The sequence below is a fragment of the Corticium candelabrum genome, chromosome 14, assembly GCF_963422355.1.
Source record: "Corticium candelabrum chromosome 14, ooCorCand1.1, whole genome shotgun sequence".
Taxonomy (NCBI): Eukaryota; Metazoa; Porifera; class Homoscleromorpha; order Homosclerophorida; family Plakinidae; genus Corticium; species Corticium candelabrum.
In genome coordinates, this window is record NC_085098.1 from 2488069 (window position 1) to 2511804 (window position 23736).

General features: G+C 40.8%; 3 protein-coding genes across 3 annotated transcripts; 1 reads left to right on the forward strand and 2 right to left on the reverse strand.

The window, feature by feature from the left end:
* Window positions 1-16: 16 nt before the first annotated feature.
* On the forward strand, window positions 17-6196 carry LOC134190109 (WD repeat-containing protein 55-like). Its single transcript, XM_062658535.1, has 8 exons — window positions 17-131; window positions 2021-2115; window positions 2186-2273; window positions 3692-3764; window positions 3849-3955; window positions 4007-4106; window positions 5617-5786; window positions 5848-6196. Exons 1-8 carry the CDS (start codon window positions 28-30, stop codon window positions 6116-6118), a joined length of 1008 nt encoding a protein of 335 aa, XP_062514519.1. The 5' UTR covers window positions 17-27; the 3' UTR covers window positions 6119-6196.
* Window positions 6049-21997, reverse strand: LOC134190108 (cytoplasmic FMR1-interacting protein 2-like). The gene is made up of 27 exons (XM_062658534.1): window positions 21772-21997; window positions 21349-21710; window positions 20237-20465; window positions 18427-18531; window positions 18022-18237; window positions 17316-17429; window positions 17188-17265; window positions 17075-17122; window positions 16814-16980; window positions 16585-16732; window positions 13887-14037; window positions 13744-13826; window positions 11979-12052; window positions 11825-11921; window positions 11685-11761; window positions 10140-10254; window positions 9957-10076; window positions 9699-9898; window positions 9170-9263; window positions 8958-9101; window positions 8807-8897; window positions 7335-7465; window positions 7195-7267; window positions 7034-7128; window positions 6734-6975; window positions 6531-6678; window positions 6049-6464 (listed from the first exon to the last, which is right to left on the reverse strand). The coding sequence occupies exons 1-27, from the start codon at window positions 21967-21969 to the stop codon at window positions 6300-6302; spliced, it is 3765 nt and encodes a 1254-aa protein (XP_062514518.1). The 5' UTR covers window positions 21970-21997; the 3' UTR covers window positions 6049-6299.
* A 239-nt stretch (window positions 21998-22236) lies between these two features.
* LOC134189943 (uncharacterized) lies at window positions 22237-23593 on the reverse strand. Its single transcript, XM_062658341.1, has one exon. It carries the CDS (start codon window positions 23580-23582, stop codon window positions 22473-22475), a length of 1110 nt encoding a protein of 369 aa, XP_062514325.1. The 5' UTR covers window positions 23583-23593; the 3' UTR covers window positions 22237-22472.
* Between the last annotated feature and the right edge of the window lie 143 nt (window positions 23594-23736).

Genomic DNA, 23736 nt, shown 5'->3' on the forward strand with positions numbered 1-23736 from the left:
TTCCTAAAATAGATATTGCACACGGGCATGACGTCCGATGGACTGGAGTTTGATTGCGAGGTCTTTGCGCTTGCTTTTCATCCGAAGGAGAATCTTATTGCGTCGGGGCTCGTCAGTGGAGCAGTGCATTTGTGAGATAAACGCCATTGCACGTGTATACCTTTATGTTTCGTTGTTCATGCTATAATCTAGCATACGGAGATGGTAGTTCTTGCAATTGTATGGATGTGAATTAGGTTTTACAACATGCTTTACACACGTATTTGTTGATGCAATTTTGCGGAGTGACTGATGTTGGACTTGCTGTACAGAGCGACACGTGACAGATGACGGACGGATTGTTTTGTTTTCATAATAATTTGCGTGTACCAATATTAGGACACACAAACTAAAATTCCAATTCTGCAAAAATGTTAAAACCTAATGGATATTTTTTTGGCAGACAGACAGACATTCGTTACTCCTTAGTTCCTTGATATAGGTTACATGAACAAGCTGTCACTTATACTAAAAGCTACCAGCCCAAGTTGATGAGAACATTAAAAATTAATGAGAGACATTCAAAGTAGTGTTCACGTTTAGATTGAAATTACGTATTTTGAAGTGTAGAATTTAGTGATAGAAATGTTTTGTAGATTTTGTATTCTAAATATAAAGTATTTGACATACATACATACATACAGACAGACAGACAGACAGACAGACAGACAGACAGATTGTTATATTTGAACTCTTACTCTACCAATAACAATCGCTGACTTTACGTATGCATAACAATAACAGTCAATGAACAAAATGTTGAACGTCTTTATCATACAGAAAATCATCAAAATTGCACTTAGACAACTTCAACAACTTTTTAAAAATTACATGAGAGCTGCAAGACTCTACAACTACAGACAGTTGCTTTCTCCATCTATCTCTATAGTCTGTTTCGCTGCTTTTCCATTTGCATCTTTTCAATTTACAGACAGATAGACAGACGGACAGAAAGATGCAGTGCTAATGTGATTAGCAGAAAATTAGGAAGAGCAGAACAGTTTAAAAACTCTCTGAACATTGATGAAGTAGTTGGGTTTTGTTGTGTGGCCCATTGTAGGCTTTTGGACTGGTGTTTGGTCAGTTAGCCTGTAATAGTGCTGATGTATGAAAATATGTATTGACAGACAGACAGACAGACAGACAGACAGACATTATCACAGCCTTACCTTGGCCTTGTGTCCTAGTGCGTCTTCTCCGGATTCTGTCCTCATCATCTCTTGGTCTTCTTTGGATTCTGATATTATCATTTCTTTTGACTTGCTTAACTTGTACTTAGCTGTAGAGTCTAGCCTTTTGTTTGTAGTTCTACTTGTTATGTATCTGTGTAATCTGTTGTTGAAGTTGTGACACTCCTTACTTTAGTTTCAAATTTATTAGCTTTGATGTATAAAAATATATGATTATTTGACAGACAGACAGACAGACAGACAGACAGACAGACAGACAGACAGACAGACAGACAGACAGACAGAAGGCATCTGACATACATAGCATTCTATCATAAACAAGGACTTTATGTCCTTATAATCTTATAGAACTTGAAATCTGTATGGACTCGTAATTAGCCTTTATTTGCTATTGTACCATAGTTCATGCTTGAAAATATACTACCGTAGACAGACAGACAGACAGGCAGATTCTACTTGCTAGGTGTTTGTGTAATCTATTGTTGTAGTTGTGACACTTATTGTTCATTAGCTGTTACTTTAGTTTCACATGTATTAACTTTGATGTATAAAAATATATGAAGATTTGACAGACAGACAGACAGACAGACAGACATGCAGACAGACAGACATGCAGACAGACAGACGGACACTAAGTATGATAGGGTGGCATACTGATACAGACAGGCGGACATGTTGTGTTCAGTGTGGCAAAATATGCACTTAACTTTGTTGTGGTGCTGCTTTCTGGTTTCTGTACTATAGCAGGTATTTACAAGCATGCCATTATTGATTTCGTATTTGTCTGACAGACACTCTTATCTCACAGCAGATGTAAGGGAAGTCAGACATAATTGTTACCATTCCAAGGCATGTAGAGCAATCACTTTCTCGAAGGATGGCAACTGTATGGTCGTGATGTGCATAGTATATACATTGTATAGATATAAAGAACAATGTCATTTTAATGTCTTTAGGTTTGTGGTCAGGTTCTACAGATAAGTCAATTGTTGTGACTGAAATGGAATCTGGTAGTAAGCTGCAACATCTCAAGAAAGCACACAGGTGTGACATACTAAGTGAAAGATTTGTCTTGACAGAACAACAATAAAACAGATGGCGTAATAGGTGCAGTTTGATGATGATATAGGTTGTTAAGTCTAGAAATAGACTTTCTTAGTGTCTTATTTAGAGCTAATAGCTCTAGATGCATGTCTGCTGATCGAGCAGAAATGACCCGGAAGACAGTTCCAGACAAGTCAGGTGAGTGTTCTGTACACCAACTGTCAGAGAGTTCGAATCATATGAAAGAGGATTTGGACACAAACCGTTGCATGACCCCATTTGTTGAAAATCGACACATGAAGATGTAGTTTGTCTTGGTAGGTATCTTTAATTGCTGAGCAAACTGTGATATTAACATAAATTAATACTGTGTGTTTGTGCAAAAAAATTAATGATGTCCTAGTAGGCATACAATACAAGCTTTAGATTAAAGTCATTCTTAGACTCGTATCCTCTCCTCGCACACTCCACGTGTTTTAGCACGTAGTTTTTGTTCCACTAGCGAGGAAACGACAACAGCTGTGACTGTTGTTGCTTCTGCATGACATCAAGTGCATGACACCATTCTCAGTGTGGCCATATTTGCAATGCTTTGCTTTCCAAAGCACAAAAAAGTTTTTCATTTATTTATTAGTAGCAGCATGTTGGATACACTTGTCTCTTGGAGGAATGTTTCAGGCAATGTCAAAATATGACGTCACTGGCTATGTTCTTGGCTACATTTTTGCAGAAATTTGATTGAATAAAGAAAAGAAAACGACATACATTTAACTATTTGCATATTTTAAATGAACTTGTGGTGGACATGTAACTAATTCTAGAAAAATATTTCAAAATGGTTTCAAACAATTGGCATTTTTCACTGTATATTGCATTTATTAGGAAAGCAAACACATTAAAAATATCTGTTCTTTTTCAAACAATGGCTGTCGGGGATTTCTATAGCTTGATCATGAAGTGGGAATGAAGTGATTACTCCTTGCTGTTTTACTAGCCCATTTCAGTGTTTCTTACAATACAATTTTTGTGTACATGTACACAAAAATGGAGTCTGCATATGCAAGCTTCTGCCAAAGTACCAGGCTGTTCTGTACAGTTGTGCACACGCTGTGTGCATGCGTGCATGCATGTGTATGTGCGTGTGTGTGTGTGTGTGTGTGTGTGTGTGTGCGCGTGTGTGTGTGTGTGTGTGTGTGTGTGTGTGTGTGTGTGTGTGTGTGTGTGTGTGTGTGTGTGTGTGTGTGTAGTGGTTGTGCCTAGCTACAACACGTAGATTCTTGAAAGCAAATGTACACTTTGTATGCAAGTTGGGAGTTGCCTAGGAGAACTCCAGCCACTTTGACTACTTACATATACTGACCATAATTGAAGGTAATTATCAGGCACTTGTCCTCATCAATTACAATCATATTTTGTAGCTCTGCAATATATTCAATTCTGATGGTTGATCACAAGCTGCTGGCTACGGGTGATGATAGTGGATGTGTCAAGGTTATAATGATCCACCAACTAAATCCTTGATGTACAACTGGTATGTTCATAACATATTTATATACAAGGTTGATATTTATGTAGGTGTGGGACACAAGAACATATGAGACAGTTATGGAGTTTACAGAAAATGAAGACTTCATATCGGAACTAGTAATTGACAAGACGGGAAAGACATTGTTAGCTGCAAGGTTGGGCAATGGTTGTTTCAGTTCTTCTTGAAATGATAATACTTTGTGCAGTGGTGATGGCACGTTGTCCGTACTCAATATGAGACGATCTAGACTTGAAGCGAGATCAGATAATCAAGAGGTGGAACTACTGTCAGCTGCATTGGTTAAGGTAACTTTCTGTGTCCATCTCGTTTTCGCAACCCTGTGATAAAAAATGTGAAAAGTCAGCCTATAGCTATACATAAATTGGCTGAAATGACTTCTCGCATTCCTTCAGGTTGTGGCCCCACCTGTTACCATGCGAAATACTCTGTTATGCCCCATCTCCAATACAAGTGCCATCTGGTCCCATGCATGGTCTGGTCTTGTTCATTCTGTCTCCTCATTCTGCAAGTTAGATATAGTGTCCTGAGGCATCCAGTTCACAGTTGCTGCATTCAATTTGGGCGATTCCATGGTTCTGGAATCTGGAACTGTGCTGTAAGACTTGGTTCCAAGTTAGGTAAATTAAATGGCTATGTATGCAGTAGTCTCCGAGTAGATGCTGTTCTGGTTATGGCACTTGTGGTATGCGAAGTTGTCCTCGCTTTGTGCAACATTACTCTACAGATACTGTGAATGACTGAAATTGTTTTAATGAATGAGGATGACGATGGTGATGCTTGGTCTCCTCTTGGGAACCTTGAAGATGACAAGTAGGATCTGCATTGAGGAATATGCAGATTGTGTTGTGCAAGATGACGTTGCATCAACTTCTTTGACAGCTTTAGTTCTTTATGTTGGACAGTTCCAAATTCCAGCTCTGATCTGGAACTGGTGGAACGCAGGTTGCCACACTTTTTGCCAAAAATTCATAGGCGAATGTCACTGATGGTGGCATGCCCACCACTGTTTTAGAATTGCAACACAGTTCACCTTTTGCAAACTATGTCCTTTATTGTTGTTCTCAAACAAAAGAAGCATTTCAGTACTGCACTGTTTATGTAATCTATAGAACACAAATCACTTGCACCGTTCTTGTCACAATGTGTGTACTTGCTACAAGTTTGGGATCTTCACTTGTCTAAGTTGAAATGCTGGAGTTCTCCATTACTCAACACCTTATGATCTTCCACGAAGAGAAGCTACTAAATTTTAACTGTTATTTATTCTGCAAACATCCGAGTTTGTTAACGCATCCGAGTTTGCAAACATATCCAGGTTTTGTTTAGCCTCTTGAGGTCCAAAATCACACAAATAATCACTAGAACGTGGTGAACGTGATGCTTGATCATAAAACTATGGTCTCAGAGATTCAGAAGCCATTCTGCAAGAAGTAAACTGGGCATACGGATAACACCTACACAAAGTTTGGAGACGCCGTGCTTGTGAGATGGCAAGGACTTATTTGACGATCTATTTATTCACAGGCCCACCTGTAAATTTTGTAGGTGGTTTTGTTGCAGCAAAAATTCGTAGACTATGAATGTATTTGTAGGTGTGGCAACCCTCGGCATGATGCAGATTTTATGTTTGTTTCTAGGACAAAGCCACATTGCAAAGCCAATTCCAGCGGGTTTCCTTAGCGCCCACATAATAATACTATAAAAATGTTTAAATTTTAGTCCTAATGCAGATGTGCTGGTGTAGTAGCAGAATATATTTATGTATGTCAGCAGTAGCCACTGAACTTTGTGTAGAATGGGAACAAAGTTGTTTGTGGTGGTGGTGATGGAGTATTAAGTATCTGGTCGTGGGGTGAATGGGGTGATATCAGTGACCGTCTGCCAGGCCATCCATCATCCATAGATGCTTGCATATCAATTACCGACAGTATGGTGTGTACAGGATGTCTGGATGGTGCAATCAGGTTTGACAATAGAATTGGCAGCAGTGTTACTATACTCTTGATTGCTTACCTGTGATTCTAGGCTGGTAGAAATACACCCAAACAGGGTGTGCAAAACATTAGGAGAACATCAAGAGCCAGTTGAACAGCTACGACTGTCACCTGATGGTGGAATGATTGCCAGCTGCTCCCATGATGCAACAGTCAAATTCTGGGATATAAAGGACCTGAGCTCATCTGCCAGTGGCATGACAAATGGAAAGAAACGAGCAAAGAAATCAAGTCAAGAATTGAAAAGAAAACGAATTAAACATAAACAATGTGCGAATGAAGACTTCTTTTCCGATCTATAGCATGCAGTATCATTGCGTCCCCATGTACATGTACATCACACATAATACAGAAGTCAATAGAGTGTACTCAAATCTAATGACATGGCTGTTCATCGGTTCAACTTATCACAACAAAATGCCACCTCCGGTGTACATGAAAATGACAGCAAATGTCACAAGAATGTGAACATGGCTATATTAATTAAACAGTCGATACAAAATTCTCGTGAATAGGTGGCTGGAAGTAGCGGATGTTCTCTGCAGCATCTAAGGTTGGCCTACTGTGCAGGTGCTTGTTCAGCAATGCAAAAATCTGTCTGTTGAGACGCTGGTACTGTCGGACGCGTTCGACTAAGCGTTTCAAGGGCTAATGAACAGAACAATACTTACAATGGCACATGCAAAGAGAATCACAACCACAGCTTAGTCTTACCACTCCTTGTACTGTCTCATCTTTTCCATCATTCTCCTGCACTTTCACGATATGATAGCAGAAGTCGAATGCTTCGAAACGTCGCTGCTGGTTGAGTAGCATAATCAAGGTACAGCCAGCCCACTGTAAACCTTCTCCAAAGCACTCCCTACCAACACAGTTGTAAACACTAGAAACATGATAACACCATGCAAGGTACGCACTCAACAGTCAGCTCAGCTTGACTAAATGGTGGGACACAGTAGACAAACTGTATGGCACTCCACAGTCGGTAGAACTCAGTACATTCTTCAACATTCATGACACCATTAGCAGGTGGTGGTCCACTCCAAACTTCGGCATGCAAGAACGACTGAATACGATGCAACACAACTTCAAACATGGACAATCCACGACACAGTCGTTCCTTTGTTAGCAGATGACCTTCTTTGGCAGTCTCAATTTGCTATCAAGAGAATTAGCGTAAGACAAAAGAACACAGACGACATGCACAAGGTTTGTACTGTTGGAGTTCCCAGCTGTTCAATGACAGGAATGACCTGCAGTGCTGCATATTGTCTGATCACTTGCTGTCGAACTACATCAGCATTCTGGCCCTCTGATCGTATAATTATCAGCTGATATAAAGTCAACAACAGATAGGTAACATAAAAGGCTACCATACCTTTGACGAATGGCCTTGGGTATACTCCTTGAAACGGAGCAGCTTGTAATAAATCCAGAACTTCTTCTTGTGACTGCAAGCAACAAGAATGGACAGTTGACAGACACAATTGTATCAAGTCATTAAAAACTCAAACATACCAAGCACTGTTCCATTAGCAAACAGAAGATAATACCATTGCCAATCTCTTTGAAGGCTTGAAACACTTCAGTCTTCAAGTTGCTGTACTGAAGGATAGGATTCAAGTTCAGATGGTAGAAACCAAGTACACCTACATGTATACACAACAACATGTACACCTACATGTATACACAACAGCACAACCAATGAAACAATAGCTTTGGTGTTTGTGAGTACAGTCCATAGCATAATCAAATAGACAATTTAAGTGAATGCAAATTGAAGGCTTGCACTATGAATCTAGAAAGAGATCCAACAGCGACATTTCCACATGATAACGAACACTGATTGCCAGTGACCTATATAATACCACAAGCCCACCATTCCGTTCTCCGCACGGGCAGATTGAGTAGTCCCGTGCATTACTTACTCACCTGGATAATCTGTTGCCCCGTATATGTACCAAGTCACGCGTCTGACATTCGCCATTTCGACAGTCCCATTTAACGTCGTCACTTCGAAGACGTTGCTGGTGTTGCGGGGAACTGGTGTATCGATAGTGGCAGCTCTTTGACGAGCGTAGACGGGCAAACGACTGTGGGCGTTTTCTTCAAGACCCGGATAGTCGCAAAAATATCTTCCCTTTCCCGACGTCGCCCGCAATAAATGACATGCTCCGAGCATACCGTTCGACATCGGGAATGGGCAGTTTAAATTCGGTGCAGGTCCGATTGGCCATTATGGAGGTATTCATGCACGAACGGAGGCGGGTTCCATCGGGAGGAAATCGTGTTGTCGTGGGAGAAGTACGGAAGACAACGACAGCTTCACATTCGACCTCTATAGATTCGGCATGCGTGAGCCAAATGCAGTGGAGATCGGACTCGCCCTTCTTTTTATCCTGATTTACACACAGATACACACACAGACATACAGACAGACAGGTCTCCTTTATGCATATAGATATCAGCATTTTCTGTTTTGACATTTGGCACAATCACCTTGGAGTTGCCTTGGCAATTTTAGTTGAGCCGGCTGTTGACAGGAAAGAGATAGATACTTTACTTTTTAGTTCTAGATAGCTAGCCCCTCCCACCCAGAAGGAAGAGGGTCTACACGTTTCTATTTTGAGGTGCTGCCAAAACTTCCTCTCAAGTACGCATTAAGAAAACCTTGCTGGTCATAAAAAAGCTGTCCAAAACGTTTTTTGTTATTTTTCAGATTTGTTAAAATATGGTACTTCAAAGGCCAGCACCTACAAAATATGTTAAACGTTCATCAATCACTAGAATGACTCGTTTAGAATATGCACCTGCTAAGTCATCAGGTATCAGAGTTTCTCAACTCTTCAAAACATTTGTTTAGTTATGTATCCCACTTTGTTGCTACACATCTGGCTAAGATTCATGCATTACTGGCTTACATTCTGTCCATGTACATGTGCTATGGACAGCATTGACACACCAGTACAGTACAATACAACACCACTCACCAGGTGAGCCATAATCTGCTAGAGGTAATTTACATTTCTTGGGCATTCCTTCCATTAATGCATGCACATAGCTCTTGATTGTTCCATTCAACTGCAACGGAAGGTAAGATCACTATGAGCACTCAAGTGCATTATCAAGATTACTGCTTACTGAGCCATCCATAACCTTGAGCAACTCCTCAATCACCATTGCAATTCCCTGGTAGCCCAACATCCTGGTCATAGCAATGAAGTGTGGCTCTCCAATGAAGTGACCATAAAGTTGACAGTAGCTACTGTAAGCCAGGTTAAGTTGCTAATAATTCAGAGCAAGTCACCGTGATTGCACTTAATGCACACCAATTGCAACCATGTCTGTCTTACCTTGTTACCGTACCAGTAATAATGATGAGCCTTTGGTGGTGGTTCTCTCTGACTCTCTTTAACATCAGCAAATGACATTCTCGCTCTGACAAACCTACAGCAAAACACACAGAAGTCCTTCACATGCTAAATGCTTGAGACTTGACACCTCCTGAGACACCTGTTCATGAATAGGGGGTGCATAAGATATGCTGTAATATCACTAGCAAGGTGAAGGAACAAGGGAAAAACAGAACCTGAAGGCACATTATAACAATGCTGATCTAGTGTCTCGTACAGTCACCAAACTCACCAAGGGTGTTGGCAAACAAGGGACTGCCACATATTCAAAATTAGAGAAATAATTGTGCACAGACAGTACAGTCAAGTGACAGCAATTTGGCAAAAGATAAGAATGCAAAGAAACACACTGGTGACTTGTAAAAATATGTTGGAAACAGACCATAATAATCGCCCACTTCTATGTTCTTAAATAGCTTGCTTTGCACTGCAATCTACACTGTGTAGTCATGATGAGTCAGTGTCCTACCTGTTCGTTGATGAGTTGTACACAAAATTGGGTAGAAAGTCTTGATTCAGTTCCCAGAAGCAGTGTAGAGTTATTCGTCCATGGGGGGATGACACAGCCTGGTTTGCTTCTTTCAGCATTGAATCAAACGGATCAAGGGTCAAGTATTCAGACAACATTTCATGAGTCAGTCTATTGGTTTCTATCAAAGTGTCTAACTCCTGTGGCCACAGACACAGTAAGCCTCATACCAATGCTAAAAACCCTGACACAACTAACCACAATTCCAGTGAGATCACCACTTTCAAACCTGGCAATTGCCAAGTCTAAGGCTTTATGCAAAGCAGCATTTACTCTCTGTGCAATCAGACGATTGAGATCAACTGAACGGCCCAAGATCTGCAACAGGGAACAACACAATGAATGAAACAAGAAAGAGGTCACTTGGTGGGTGAGTATTACTTGAACATGACGCTGTTTAAGAATAGTCGAGTATCGATTGCATTGAGGGTAGGGAACTTTGACTGATTCAGGTCCACTAGCACAGTGAGCGCGGAAACGTTTGTCCAAAAGAACACTAAACAAGAAGATCTATTCATGCCACATTTGGCAATACAAACATTAAATGACAACAAAAATCAGAAGAGTACAAAACAAAATGATCGACGTGATGAGCTGGTTCAAACATGACACACATACCACTTCAATCGTTTCTCAACCAAAGAAACGACGAGTACAATCACAGCTGTCAGTGAATGATTACAGCTGACAGTAAGGCCTTGGTAACAAATCAGTAACAAAACTCTACAATGCCAAAATGCAATGAACATATGGATCTCCCACACATGTTCATCTTCATTTAACATGTAATCTATTGTACACAATAACAACAATGACTTCTTCCTTTCCTTAACAAGTCGGTCATACGTCACATAACCCGCCTGCACTACTGTACCTAGCGTTTTATGCGTTGGTAGTTACTTAAAATTCTCCAATACTGCACACAATCTGCGGTTGATATATATTAACAAACAGAACACTGCACTAACACATAATACACAACGCACCTATGTGAAGTCAGCGCTGCATGTTCAGCAACTCTAAATTGAACCAATTGACCTATTAATGCTTGACCATTGTGATACTGTACTGATGCAACCTTCAACAGCTCCAAGTTAAATGCTTTGAGTAGCTGTTAAAACATTATTGCCCCACTAAATTTGTCTAGTGTCTTGTGTATGAGTACCAAGGATATCCCTAAATGAAGGACTTGTCTATATAAGCCAGGTATCCCAATAGAAGTGACACTCAAATGACACTCAAGGCAGAGCATCGACAGATCACTGCATTTCTAAAAAAATGTATTTCTAAACACAGCTTTCAGCAATACCAACTTTACTAGTTAAAAGACTAGTTTGCAGTCAAGCCAAGCACCAGGTTACACTGTTGCTAGGATCCTAGAACGACTCGAGCTCCTCAATAAATAAATAAATAATATAAACAATTTTGTTTCATACCGAGATGGTAGCATCAACCACAAATAACAGATCTATTATACTAATCAGCAGTGGCTTTGACTCATGTGGTCTAGGTATAAGGTATGGAAAAAAGCTCTATTATTGATGTAAGCGACTTGGCTTGCCTCTGGTAAGTCAACAGTGCTCGGTAAAAGATTAGTGTAAAAAGAACGTCTGCAGCAAAGTGATGACAAGATTACAGGCTGTTGTTTCAGAAAACTCGATCTAAACAGCCACACCGAAGAGCAAAGAATCCTCGACAAGTCGTAATCAGACATTACAATGTAGCAGCTGAGCAGTTGCTTCACGTGCTCTAACAGTAGCCTTCAACGTCCAATACTTGTCACACCTGATAGGATGTTGCCAGTTGCAGCAGCCTTCAGTTATTGTAAATCAGTAAGTTTCAGCTTGACACTGAGCTCATGATCAGCTTGAGTAGATTACTGTAAACCAGCCCTACTGTAATTAACATTAGATACAAATATCTGACCTGCAGGCTTGTGTCTTAAAGTAGACAAACACCTGTTCACTGACTTTGTACACAAACTGGTCAAAACACAAGTTGACCTGAAACAGCATCATACCATATATCAGTTGATTAGCTAGTCTCATTCTAACAGCACACTACACCTCGGCCTCCACTTCATCATATAGGTACTGTTTCTTGAACTTGTGCAAAGCATAATGAGCACTATCACTGTACAGATCAAGAGGAAACAATACGTACCTAGAACAAACTTGTCAACTAGTGTTAAATAGCTATGCAAGTCTTTGTCTGTCTCACTCCATCATTGCTGGTTCTTTGGTCTCCAAAATATGGTCAGTTAGAATCCAAGGTAATGACATCTCAATAGGAAACTACAGACAAAACATGCATTGAAGCCATAACACTAAATATCACCGCTGCTAACTGTTGTAGTTCAAACAAACAAACAAACAAACACCCTGACACAAACATACATGCACAAGCACGCACACACGTGCACAAGTACACAGGCACACACACACACACACGTTACACAAGTACACACACACACACACACACACACACACACACACACACACACACACACTACACAAGTACGTACACACACACACACACACACACACACACACACACACACACACACACACACACACACACACATTACACAAGTACGTACACACACACACACACACACACACACACACACACACACACACACACACACACACACACACACACACACACACACACCAGTGTCAATCCATTTTGCAAGTCTACGCTATTACATCAAAGCACAATAGTAAACTTTCCAATGGCACACTGACCATTCGACGCAACCTCGTGCCTTTGTAAAACCCAAAATAAGAATTAAAACATGTAACATTTACAACTTCCATCACCTACAAAGAGCTGCAAAGACCCAACATGAAGAACTATAAACCATCCGCTGACTGTTGTTTATGTTTACACACAGTTCAGTCATAAATTGAGAATGCCCTCAACAAACTGTTTCTGAATAGCATGTCAGATAACATTTCACTGTGCACTTCGTGTCCACAAAAATATGTGGATAAACTTATGAAACTTGTATTCTGTCAATGACACGTCTTTGTTTCAATGATCATTTCATCTATGCGTGAGCTGTTTAAATAAACCAAACGTTCGCATGGATTACTGCAACACTACAGCATTCCCGTAACTGGTAACTCATGCGTCCTAAAAGAAATATTTCATGTTGATTTTAAACATTCCACAGTTGATGCAACAAAGTAGAATTGAGCAATTTATTGTAGCAAATCCTGTTGGTATATTATTGTAAGATTTTCTGTTGACTTTCTAATGAACATACTTAAGGGTCATTCCAAATTATCGTCAATTTCACGAGTGTACAAAGCGCACACTAGAGGGAGGGGTTAGGGCCTCTTGTACGCTTTATAAAATGTTGATTGGTAGCAAATGCTTGTGCTAATTTCTCTGTTTTCCATGGCCGCAATTACATCATTCATTGTTCCTGAGCTAGTCACCCATTTTGCAAACTTGTACGACTGCGGCTGCCTACTCCGGTTTTGTTCTAGAACATCAGCCATCCATAAAGAGCCCAGCTGTCTCTATCATGACGTTCTTGAATGACCGGAAACCTAGAGCTGACATCATTCGAGCAAGTAAACTGGAACAGGGAAGAACTATATCCATGCAGAAGCGTTGAAGACCACACGTCAACCCTCTAATAATGGAACCATGGTCAAGCTATTGAATTGTTTGCCTACAGTATTGCGTATGCTTTGAGTGGCCTCGTACCAGACCCTCTCGCACCGTCATGCCTGGTTCCCGTATGTCTCCGCCGTTGTCGTGTCATATGGAAACCGGGCATGACGGCACAAGAGAGTCTGGTACGAGGGTAGCTTTGGAGAGGAAAGGCGGAAAAGTGTGATCTTTGTACGATTGTAAAATTGTTGATAATTTTGAACGACCCCTTAATTAATGCACTTGTTACAAACAAACATCACATGGCTCTTGAAGCCTTGCAGTAAGTTTACAGTTAGAGTCACTAAGCACAGCACACCTGTATTCGTTTGCCCATCGTCAATTCAAGATGAAATTCTCTAAACCATAACTGCGACAAGTCACAACACTCACGAAGCACACCTAGTAAGCACCAACCATAACAAAATATCACACAATCACTACACAAAAAGCATTGCTTACGACTGAAGTCAAGAAGATGTTTGTAAAAGAAACTTCGTCGAACAAATGCCTCCAATCCAGGAATGTCTCTCTGGTTAAGATCCTGTCTGAGGACTTTACGACCACCTTTCTCCGAAATGAGAGACTCCACCATCGTGCGAATCATGTACAGCTAACATACACAATACACCATGATTTGTAACCAACAATAATAAGAAATAAAATCGACAAGCTTATTGCAATTGTCTGCTCTACTTCCAAGGCTCATGCTGTCACACAGAGCCAACTCTCAGCGAGCACACGTGAGTCTGTCAACAATCTGCTACCTAAAACAGGCTGTAGAAGGCTGACAGTTTCACAGCTACTGTTCTACCACAACAGCAACACCTTGCAAACCATCACAACTGGCAGCAGGCTGACGTGTCATGGATATATGGAATCACAATCACCCATAAAAGATCCATTAGTGTACTTAATATTCTTAATATTCTTAAGCATTACCACCTCTTAGTTTTCTAATGCATATAGTACCTACAATAAGCAAACTGTGGACACAGCAACCCTTGCTCTCTCAACAAAAATTTAATGAAACAACCTGTTGCTAAAACAACTGGGTCACAATTACATGCATACACGGTTGAAATTTTTCTTTTGTTAGATGGTTTTGTTGCACTGTATGCTTCAGAAGCTTGTGGCTTTCCAAGTCTTTGAATTTAAGGAACTGGACATGAAATTTAGAATACACACCAGACAGAATGCAAGCAGCTGATTGTTTATGTGCAAATAGATGCAGGGCTACAGTGTAGAAGTGTAAGTTGTTTCTCACTCTCAGTTAGGCTAAACCAAAAAATGCTATTTCTTCAAGTTTGCATATGTGTGCCATTTACAAGGTTATTATAAAGGAGGACTTGAGAGTTCCCCAAAATCAACAATCTCTCAGATGAAAGCTGTCACTTGATGACACAACCCTTTGCAACTGTTTTTACTGCAAAGTTTTATCATAACAGAAAATAAATCATTGAAGTTTCCTGTGTGGGCGTGTCTAGTACCCCGTGTCGTCAGAGTAACTTTGACTGCTGGTTAACAAGGAAGACCGATACCTGTGCACTTTTCCAGGTAAGGATTATGAGACATATTGTGGCAAGTTGTGATTTATTGATTAAAGCAAACTAACCCCAAACTTATCATGCAAGTATCGACTAGCCTTGGCCTCCCAGACTCGTGTAGCACCAATACAAAACCGTCCTCCACGGGTCTGGGATGGTACTGCCTCTTCTCAATACATTGCGGTTGGTCCTAGGACCAGCATTAGTGTTCAGTTTCATAATGCATACCTTTCCAATTACGGCTGTAATCAACGAAGACATCTCATGCATATCTGCTGTCTACCAAAGACTACCCTGTACACAAATGACGACTTGTAGTGCGCTCTTCATGCAAACTCACGTCCCTACATGTCGTGGTTTGTATTCTGCGCCTGTCAACGGCAGTAACGACACCTAGTAGAGCTGTTTGTTCAAACCGATGCTTCGACATCTACACTAGCCAGCCAGCTGCATTCTCAACGACTACATGATCACGTCTACTACACAGAGTCTTGCGGAGAATTCACGGCGAAGTTTTGTCACGATTTCACGGCAAGTCACATTGAATTCGGACGATCAAGTCACAACAGATGTGCACATTGCGAATTTTCATCGCAACTTCGCGGCGATCAGAGACACATGCTGATCGCGTCTGCGGCACCACTAGTAAAAGAAAGTGCTTCCTAACGTCCCGTTCGCGTTCACTACTAACACACAAATGATAAAACCGTAGCTACTGTAAACACAAAGATACCCGTGCAGCAGGATGCAACATGATGTTCTACCACGACATGTCTTCGTCGTTCTTGTATTACAGCCGTAATTGGAAAGGTATGCATTTATGAAACTGAACACTAATGCTGGTCCTAGGACCAACCGCAATATATTGAGAAGAAGAGGCGGTACCATCCCAGACCCGTGGAGGACGATTTTGAATCGGCGCTACACGGGTCTGGGAGGCCAAGGCTAAGTATCGACTGTGTCAATACAACGATGGAACCTCAAAAGGAGACCTTGCATACATTAGTTCATAGATCATGTCTCGCTGCATTTTGGGTACGTTAGGAGCACTTGGTATGGTTAAAATTAAAGTATTTACTGCTAAACTAAGACAGAGAGTAACTCTTCGTGTTACAAGGGGGAGGGGGGAATCATCTGAACAACTCGTGGCCCATTCTCTGCTTCTGTGGCTAGCTGGACCGTAAGCTTCCTGCAGGAAGATACTAGGCCTTGTATCTTCCTTTCAGCAAGTTTTAGTATTGGTGAGAGTTCCCTTTTAAACAGTATATGAGCCTAATCCAATTAAACTGTGAACCAAGCACAATAACTGAGACTGCCTTGATATGCCTAATACCACCAACCCAGTGGAGGTTGCCAACAAGTTAACAATTATGAGATAATCATGCACAAGTGTTACAACCATAACCACAGACAGTCAAGATACAATACTAAACAAAGACCTGTTAACAGTAATGCGTAGGCTGATAAACAACAGAGACACCAAGTTTCCAGTTTGTGTACGGAAAACATAATAGAAAAAAATGGAAAATAAACAACGACATAACTAAAGTTGCCTTACAATTACTTACCCCATACACGTGTATATAAAGCTATTGGCATGAATCATTTCGTACCTGTGTGCTTGATGGCCCAACTCGTCTCCTTGGCAAGTCAGCATGAAACCCAGATTTTGGGTCTTTTTCCCCCTTCAAACAAGGATCATCACGTGGCTCAACACCTTTGGCCCAGTCAACACATGTCTCCCGAATAGCCATTAAAACTCTAATCACATTCAAGAGAAGTCATTAACAATCACTATACTAGTCTTTAATCTCTATTGTCTCTAACAAATTCATTACTCACGTTCTGACCATCTGTTTTTTGTGTTTTACTGCTCTTCGAAGAGGGTCTCTCAACGTGACTTGAATAAACTCCTGCATTTCACTATGAATTGAACGACGAATTGCCTCACTGAACACCATCTCCATCCTTAGCATAAGAGACATGAGCCCCTTGATCATCGCAATCACCTGACACACACACACACACACACACACAGTATGGTATGGTAACTAACTCCTACACGTATCACATGACCCTGTAACAGTCTACACTGTACCACACCTCAACAAAGGCAAATTTTTCAGCAGAACTGAAGTTATAGCGAATCACCTACAGACACAGTTATAGCGAATCATCTATAAACACTAAAAGCTCTACCAAACACTGTCTCTCACTCTTTCGTACTCCTCTGCATCATCTGGGCATTCCCTGTTCAAATACTTGTCTGTTGGGTGAAGAAGTTTCCATGAGAACTAACAACACATGATTTCAGTTGAGTTTCTATATACTTGAGACTGTTTACCATCTCTGTTAGGTGAGCTGTCCAACTGGAAAGTCTTTGTAAGCCACGAAGAGCAAGATCTGTCAGTTCTCTGTTCTGTGTGTCTGTGCGAGTGGTGGGGGCAAGAGTTGCTACCTATAACAGACCACATGCTGTTCAATCACTGAGATATTCAAACAGTCACATGTGACTGACTATATGATCCTGATGCTTACTTTCATTTTTAACATCAACCATTTTAGTGTCCTATACTACCATAATTATGCAGTCTAATGTATGCCACAATAGAGTACTGTAGGCTACAAATTCCGAGCCTATAATGTCACTGCCATCATATGGCACTTAAAGTCTGTATGATCATAGAGGCTAGAGAACCTCACTCATGTGACTGAGAGTAACTTGGAATCTGCCTACCACGGAAGTTAAAGCAATGCACCAGAAATGAAAATAAGCCATCATTTGTAGCACACAAGCACACTGGGATTTCCTCATAACTAATGTTTCTCAACAGAACACAAAAGAAAATACAAACAACTGACTAAGAGATTTCAAATTGTGTTTGGTTAGCATTGTAAATGTTGTAAAATAACACACACACACACACACACACACACACACACACACACACACACACACACACACACACACACACACACACACAGCAACACACAAACACAAACACACACACACACACACACACACACACATTTAGTCATTGTTGAAATACCTCATTACTGAATCGTGCCAGTTCACTGCTGTACTGTTCATGTTCAGCTCGAACCATGTCCATCTTTGCTACAAGATTATATTGCATCATTGTGACTTTCTCCTCAGCAGCATCTGTCACGCATGTCCATCGAGATGAATCGTAATGCCTTGACTGCTTGATATATGAGCAAATAGCAATCTGAAGATCTCCATACAGAGGCACAACAGGCAACGTCTGTAACAGCATTAATTAAAGTAACGCTATAAATATATGCAAACACACAGACAGACAGTCAAATAGGAATAAGCACGTTTGTAACAATGTGTACACTCACACCACACCCACACCTGCACCCACACACACACACACACACACACACACACACGCACACACACACACACACACACAATCATCACCACAAACCTTGAACGCTCTGTCAATATGAGCAATGTTAATCTTCTTCTTGGTATCTAATTTGTAAATGTTGCTCTTCCCACCATCAATAAGAACTAAACCATATCCCACAGCCTGCAAATCAAACACCGCATTTATGCCGCAATTACGAGAACATTACGTAACATTTGAGAGAACAATTTGTTCCCAGAGCTACTTAGCTACCTACACACATACATAACAAAACAATAACAATCACAATCTAATTAAATAATTTACACTAAAACATCCAGCTAAACATGGCTACAAAGTCATGTAGTTGTATAAATCTCCGGTCTATACTTCTCACAAATGGTTCCAAAATGTTTCAAAGGATGCATCAGACCTTCTTACAGACCAACTGGTTTTAATGTGACATCGTAGATGCCACTGAAAACTGGCAATTATTGCCAGGAAGGCAGAGTTTCCTTTTTGCCCAGTATGTTACTATCAGAATTGTGAAAAATGGTTTGAGATTTCCGGTTGCCTGCCATCAGGTCTAAAGAGTGGTGACTCGATGTGAGGATAAAGAGTTTAGCAAGGCATATGATTTTTGTAAAACTTTTTTCCAGAGAGGGCAGTCATTGAAAGCATGGTTGATAATGTCGTTTGGTTGGTGACAGGCTGGACAAACATGTACACATACATAGATGCACACATGTATACATATACATGTATAACATGACATGATTGTACGTCCACTGAGTCAGTGAGAATATTAGTAGTGTTTCTTGTGAAGCAGGATAGTGATCAATCAATCATTGAATGTATCTATTAATAGCATAGTGGGATTGATCGTGCAGATCCATCGATTGCAAGTAACACACACACACACACACACACACACACACACACACACACACACACACACACACACACACACACACACACACACACACACACACACACACACACACACACACACACACACACTTTCTCAGTCTGCATATAAGATGTCAAGAGTTCACAGGACAGCAAACCTGTGGACCTCGACTACTTATGTGAAATTACCTGACACAATTGAGACATGGAGTAATTTAAAGCTATTTGTTGTCGTAGCCTCATTCATTAGGTTGCACAGTGTTGTTTGCTACAGAGTTTTGTGAATGTTACAGAGGTAACCACTACTGAACAAACATAGTAGTTGGCAACTGACACATTACATATATCACAAAAAAAAAAGCAAAAAAACGTTGCCCTTATGTAGGTAAGACCTGACTACTTTGAAAGAAATATTGGAGATCTTGCTTATTTAGCAGCATCACAAGACTGTCTCCTTCAACAATGCCACTGCACTACGGGCGAATAGAGTACCCACAATCTTGAAAATGTAGTAATGTGCGTAATCTCCATTCCCTTGCAATATTTGTTTCTTCCAGAATCTCTGCCACACGTAAGAACTAAGCACACAAATTAAAAGAGACCTTACGTCACTGTGATAATCATGTCCCCAGGACTTCAGAGAATCCTAAATTACAGTCTTGAAATTCGGTATCTTGACAGTCTAGGAGTTTTGTGTACGTATTTTACTTAGACTTTCCTTCTGCAAAAGCTCAAACGTTCATGTGCACTTCCGTGTGGAGCGTGGATACCCTTACTAGAATAGCGCACTTGACAAATCGATGGTGTGAAGCAAACAACGCAACTATGGTTAGCATCACTTAATAGGTGAATATTTCTAAAACAAACACAGGTGCTTCATTATGAACTGAACACCAAGAGAGAGTAGAAACAGCAGCTCTCATAGTAGGACACTCTGTCTCATGCTTGTATATTGTAAAGTATTCGGAGAGCCACTAACCTTCAATAGCATGTGCTTCTCATGTGGTAGAAGATATATATCATTCTCAAACAACTGTAGACACATGTTGACTGTGTCTCCAATCACTTCTTCAAATGCTAAGACTGGTTCTAGCTTCTCCTTTAAAAGTGAGGTGACTTTGTTTTGAGTACCAAAAAAGAGAGACAAATTTTGAAGCTCGACTAGCATTGCTGCATCATGTGAGCCTCTCTTCAAGTATCCATCGGCACTATAACACAACAGTTAGATACTTTACTTCCTTACCCACATCACATACACACATGGCCTGGCCTGCTACCTTCCCACACAATTGTTTACACTTGTCAACAAAAAATGCTTAAGATTACATGTAGCATTACAAACTAGTAACTGAAGTGGTGTTTTTACATGTTTGCTTCCACAGCTACAAGCCTTCTGAAAACCATGATATAGTTGTCGAAGCGGTACAAATTTAGATGCCTTTTCCTTCTAAGCATGCTCCTTGTAAAGTCTATCTAAACTTGTACAAATCGATGATGTTTCATGTAACCACAAAGTCTGTCACACCATGAAAGTAGTTGGTATTTGTAAAGTAAGAACAGTTATCACATGCGGGACATAAATGTCACTCCTGGTTATGCGATGTTAGGTTCCTGTATAATGTCATCCGCCAGGAAAGTGATTGACTTCATGTTAGCAGTTGCAGACACTCAAGTTTTGTTGTTTATGCCGGACAAGACCCAGAAATTGCAAACCTGAATTACTGTCCTGGTAAAAACTCTTTCATGAACATCGGCGGTTGTGATTGGCAATAGTTCATTGTCAAATACTGCTTATGATTGGACCGAACTAAGGACATGGCACATTCCTGAATATCACATCCACACATCCATGCACCCAGTACATAGCTCACAGACTGAAAGCAAGTCAAGCCTTCTATTTTGAGTAAGCTACTTGATAACTCATGTTTAAATCATTTCCTCCCTCAAATGTAGCCATGGAACATACAACTTCCAGAAAAACTAGGCTATATCATGAGACACGCACATGCACATACACACACACACACACACACACACACACACACACACACACACACACACACACACACACACACACACACACACACTAACCGTCTGAAGAACGAAAGATCATTGTTTATTCCAGCTTTAGAGTTCTTCAACGCGTCCAGTACAGCAAACATGTTCATCAGCTTTCCCAGAGTTAACAAATACGTCTCAGATAAAAAGTCCTTTCTCTTATTCTCATGAGCCAAACGTTTGACTTCGTCTACAAAGCGGTCAATAGCACTTTCTGAGAAGCGATGGAAATCTTTCAGCTTCAACACCTCCGGTTCAAGAACCTCGACAGTTCTCTCGTAGATTTCGTTGCGATTCTCTTGGTCATCACTTTTCACAGTAGGTACAGCACGAGAGCAGCTCCGCCACGTGTAAATCACAGACGCGTGTTTCTCGCCTTCTTCTAATATTTCATTCTACAATATGCCAAAACTTAGTAAACTTACTCAACAGTCGGAAAGCATGTTGTCTAATCACCAGACTGGCTTGGACAGTGGCTTCTTCGTTATATTTGGCTACTCCTGTCACGAAAGCTGTGCGGTCTTCGAAGTTTGAGTCAAAACTTACATCGTAGACTATAGATAACGTTGCAGCTTCAATGTTAGGCTGTTCGTCTGGCAGGTCTAAAGCTTCCAACTGAGACACACTTCCCAGTGCAGCATCCAAGGACGCCATCTTCCTAGAGTACGGGCATCCGTCGACTACAACGGGTATCACTAAACATACGGGATGTTTCTGCTGCTCGGATGTCTAGTAGTTCAGATAAGATGTCTACTCAAAGTAGCAAACCCTAAGAAAATAATTTGAAGAAAAGTCATAGCAGCGAGACAGCATATCATATGCTGGGAAAGACGAGGGCGCGGAGCGACTGAGTGGAGGCTCCGGAGATATAAAATCCTAGGAAGACTTCAAAATAAATGTTCTAATTTGAATGATATTCCTTTTAATTATTGAAACGATAATGAAGAGCCACAAGCTCCTAATTAAGTCCTATAAGTATACCAAAACGTATAGATGTTGTAATTTTGTTCTATAAACTTAACTTTAATACTGGACATATATTATTGCCAACAAGAAGACTACACATAATTTCTGGTAATTCTAATAGTGACCAAACTGGAACCAGTGCCAGCCATGGCCATGCATGGTATGCTACATCATTTCAAATTGGCGTTGTGTTAGTATAATGGAGCACTTTTACTTCTCTGGTATCTCTGATCTTTCCTATAATTGATGTTTTGTTGAGAAACTTGTCTGATCGCAATAGGTTGTTGATCCGCACCAGCATCAGCATCACTTTGCTTGTGAGCTAGCTCAAGAATTGCTGTTCTGTCCAATATGAATTCCTCAATCTTCTGTAACTGATTAACTGTACTACTTTCACACTTTCCTAGTCGTTCGCCAGGGTATACGCACTGTTCTCGAATATTCTCAATAGCCAAAACAATTTTGCTAAACAGTTGGCGATTCTCTCTACACGCTGTCTCTCTTTCTGTTATTGTTTCTTGCTGCTCGTGGTTTTTCCTCATCAAAGCTCCCAGCTTTTCCTGTGCTTCAGATAATCGACGACTGCAGTTCATAATTGTCTCTGTTTGGACAGAGTCTCTAGTGCTCAATCTCTTCTGCATTGCTTTGTACTCCTTGCCTAGATCTCCACTCCTCTGCCGAGCTTCTGCATTAGTTGCCCTCATAGCTTTGTATCTGGCTATCAAAAGTTGAATCGATGCTTCCACTGCTCCCTCTACACAAACATCGGGCATCCTCTCAACAGAACGTGCCAAGAACTGCTCATACATTCCATATTTCTCTACCAAACTGACCAGGTGGTCTCTTTCCTCTTTCAAAGCTACAACTTCAGCTCTCATTTTCTCCAATTCCTGATCCTTCTCAAAGCACTGTTTACGTTCTTTCTGATATGTCTTCAAAGCTCTTTGCCGTTTCATTTCTGTGTCTCTGAGAAGATGTCCAAACTTTGCTGTTTTTTCCTTCAATTCAGACTGTTTGTGAATGAGTTCTAGGCGTTTGCCTTGCAATCCCGTAATTTGACGACTAAACGCCGCTCTTCCTAAATCAAAATCCTCAGAAACGCTAGCTAGCTGATTCTGCTTTCTCAGCAGCAGGGTCGACTGGAGAGTCCGCCTGCTATTCAAAAGCAATTTGTCGTCGTAGACATCAGAACCCTTTCTATTGCCGTAGAAGCTCGTCTGATTTGCGTCTACTGGCTGGGTTACAAAGACGTGACGTGACAAGTCTACGCTGGAACAAAAGCTTTCCCACTTGGCCGCCATATTTAACGCAGGTCACGACAAACTGGTTTCCATAGTTATGATAGGCTTGTAGGCATACCCCGTATATACAGAGGATCGCCCACACGTCTTGTCATACCAGCAGGTACACTGTATTCAGTATATAGGTTTGACGTCGTTAGTAGACAGTGTGATT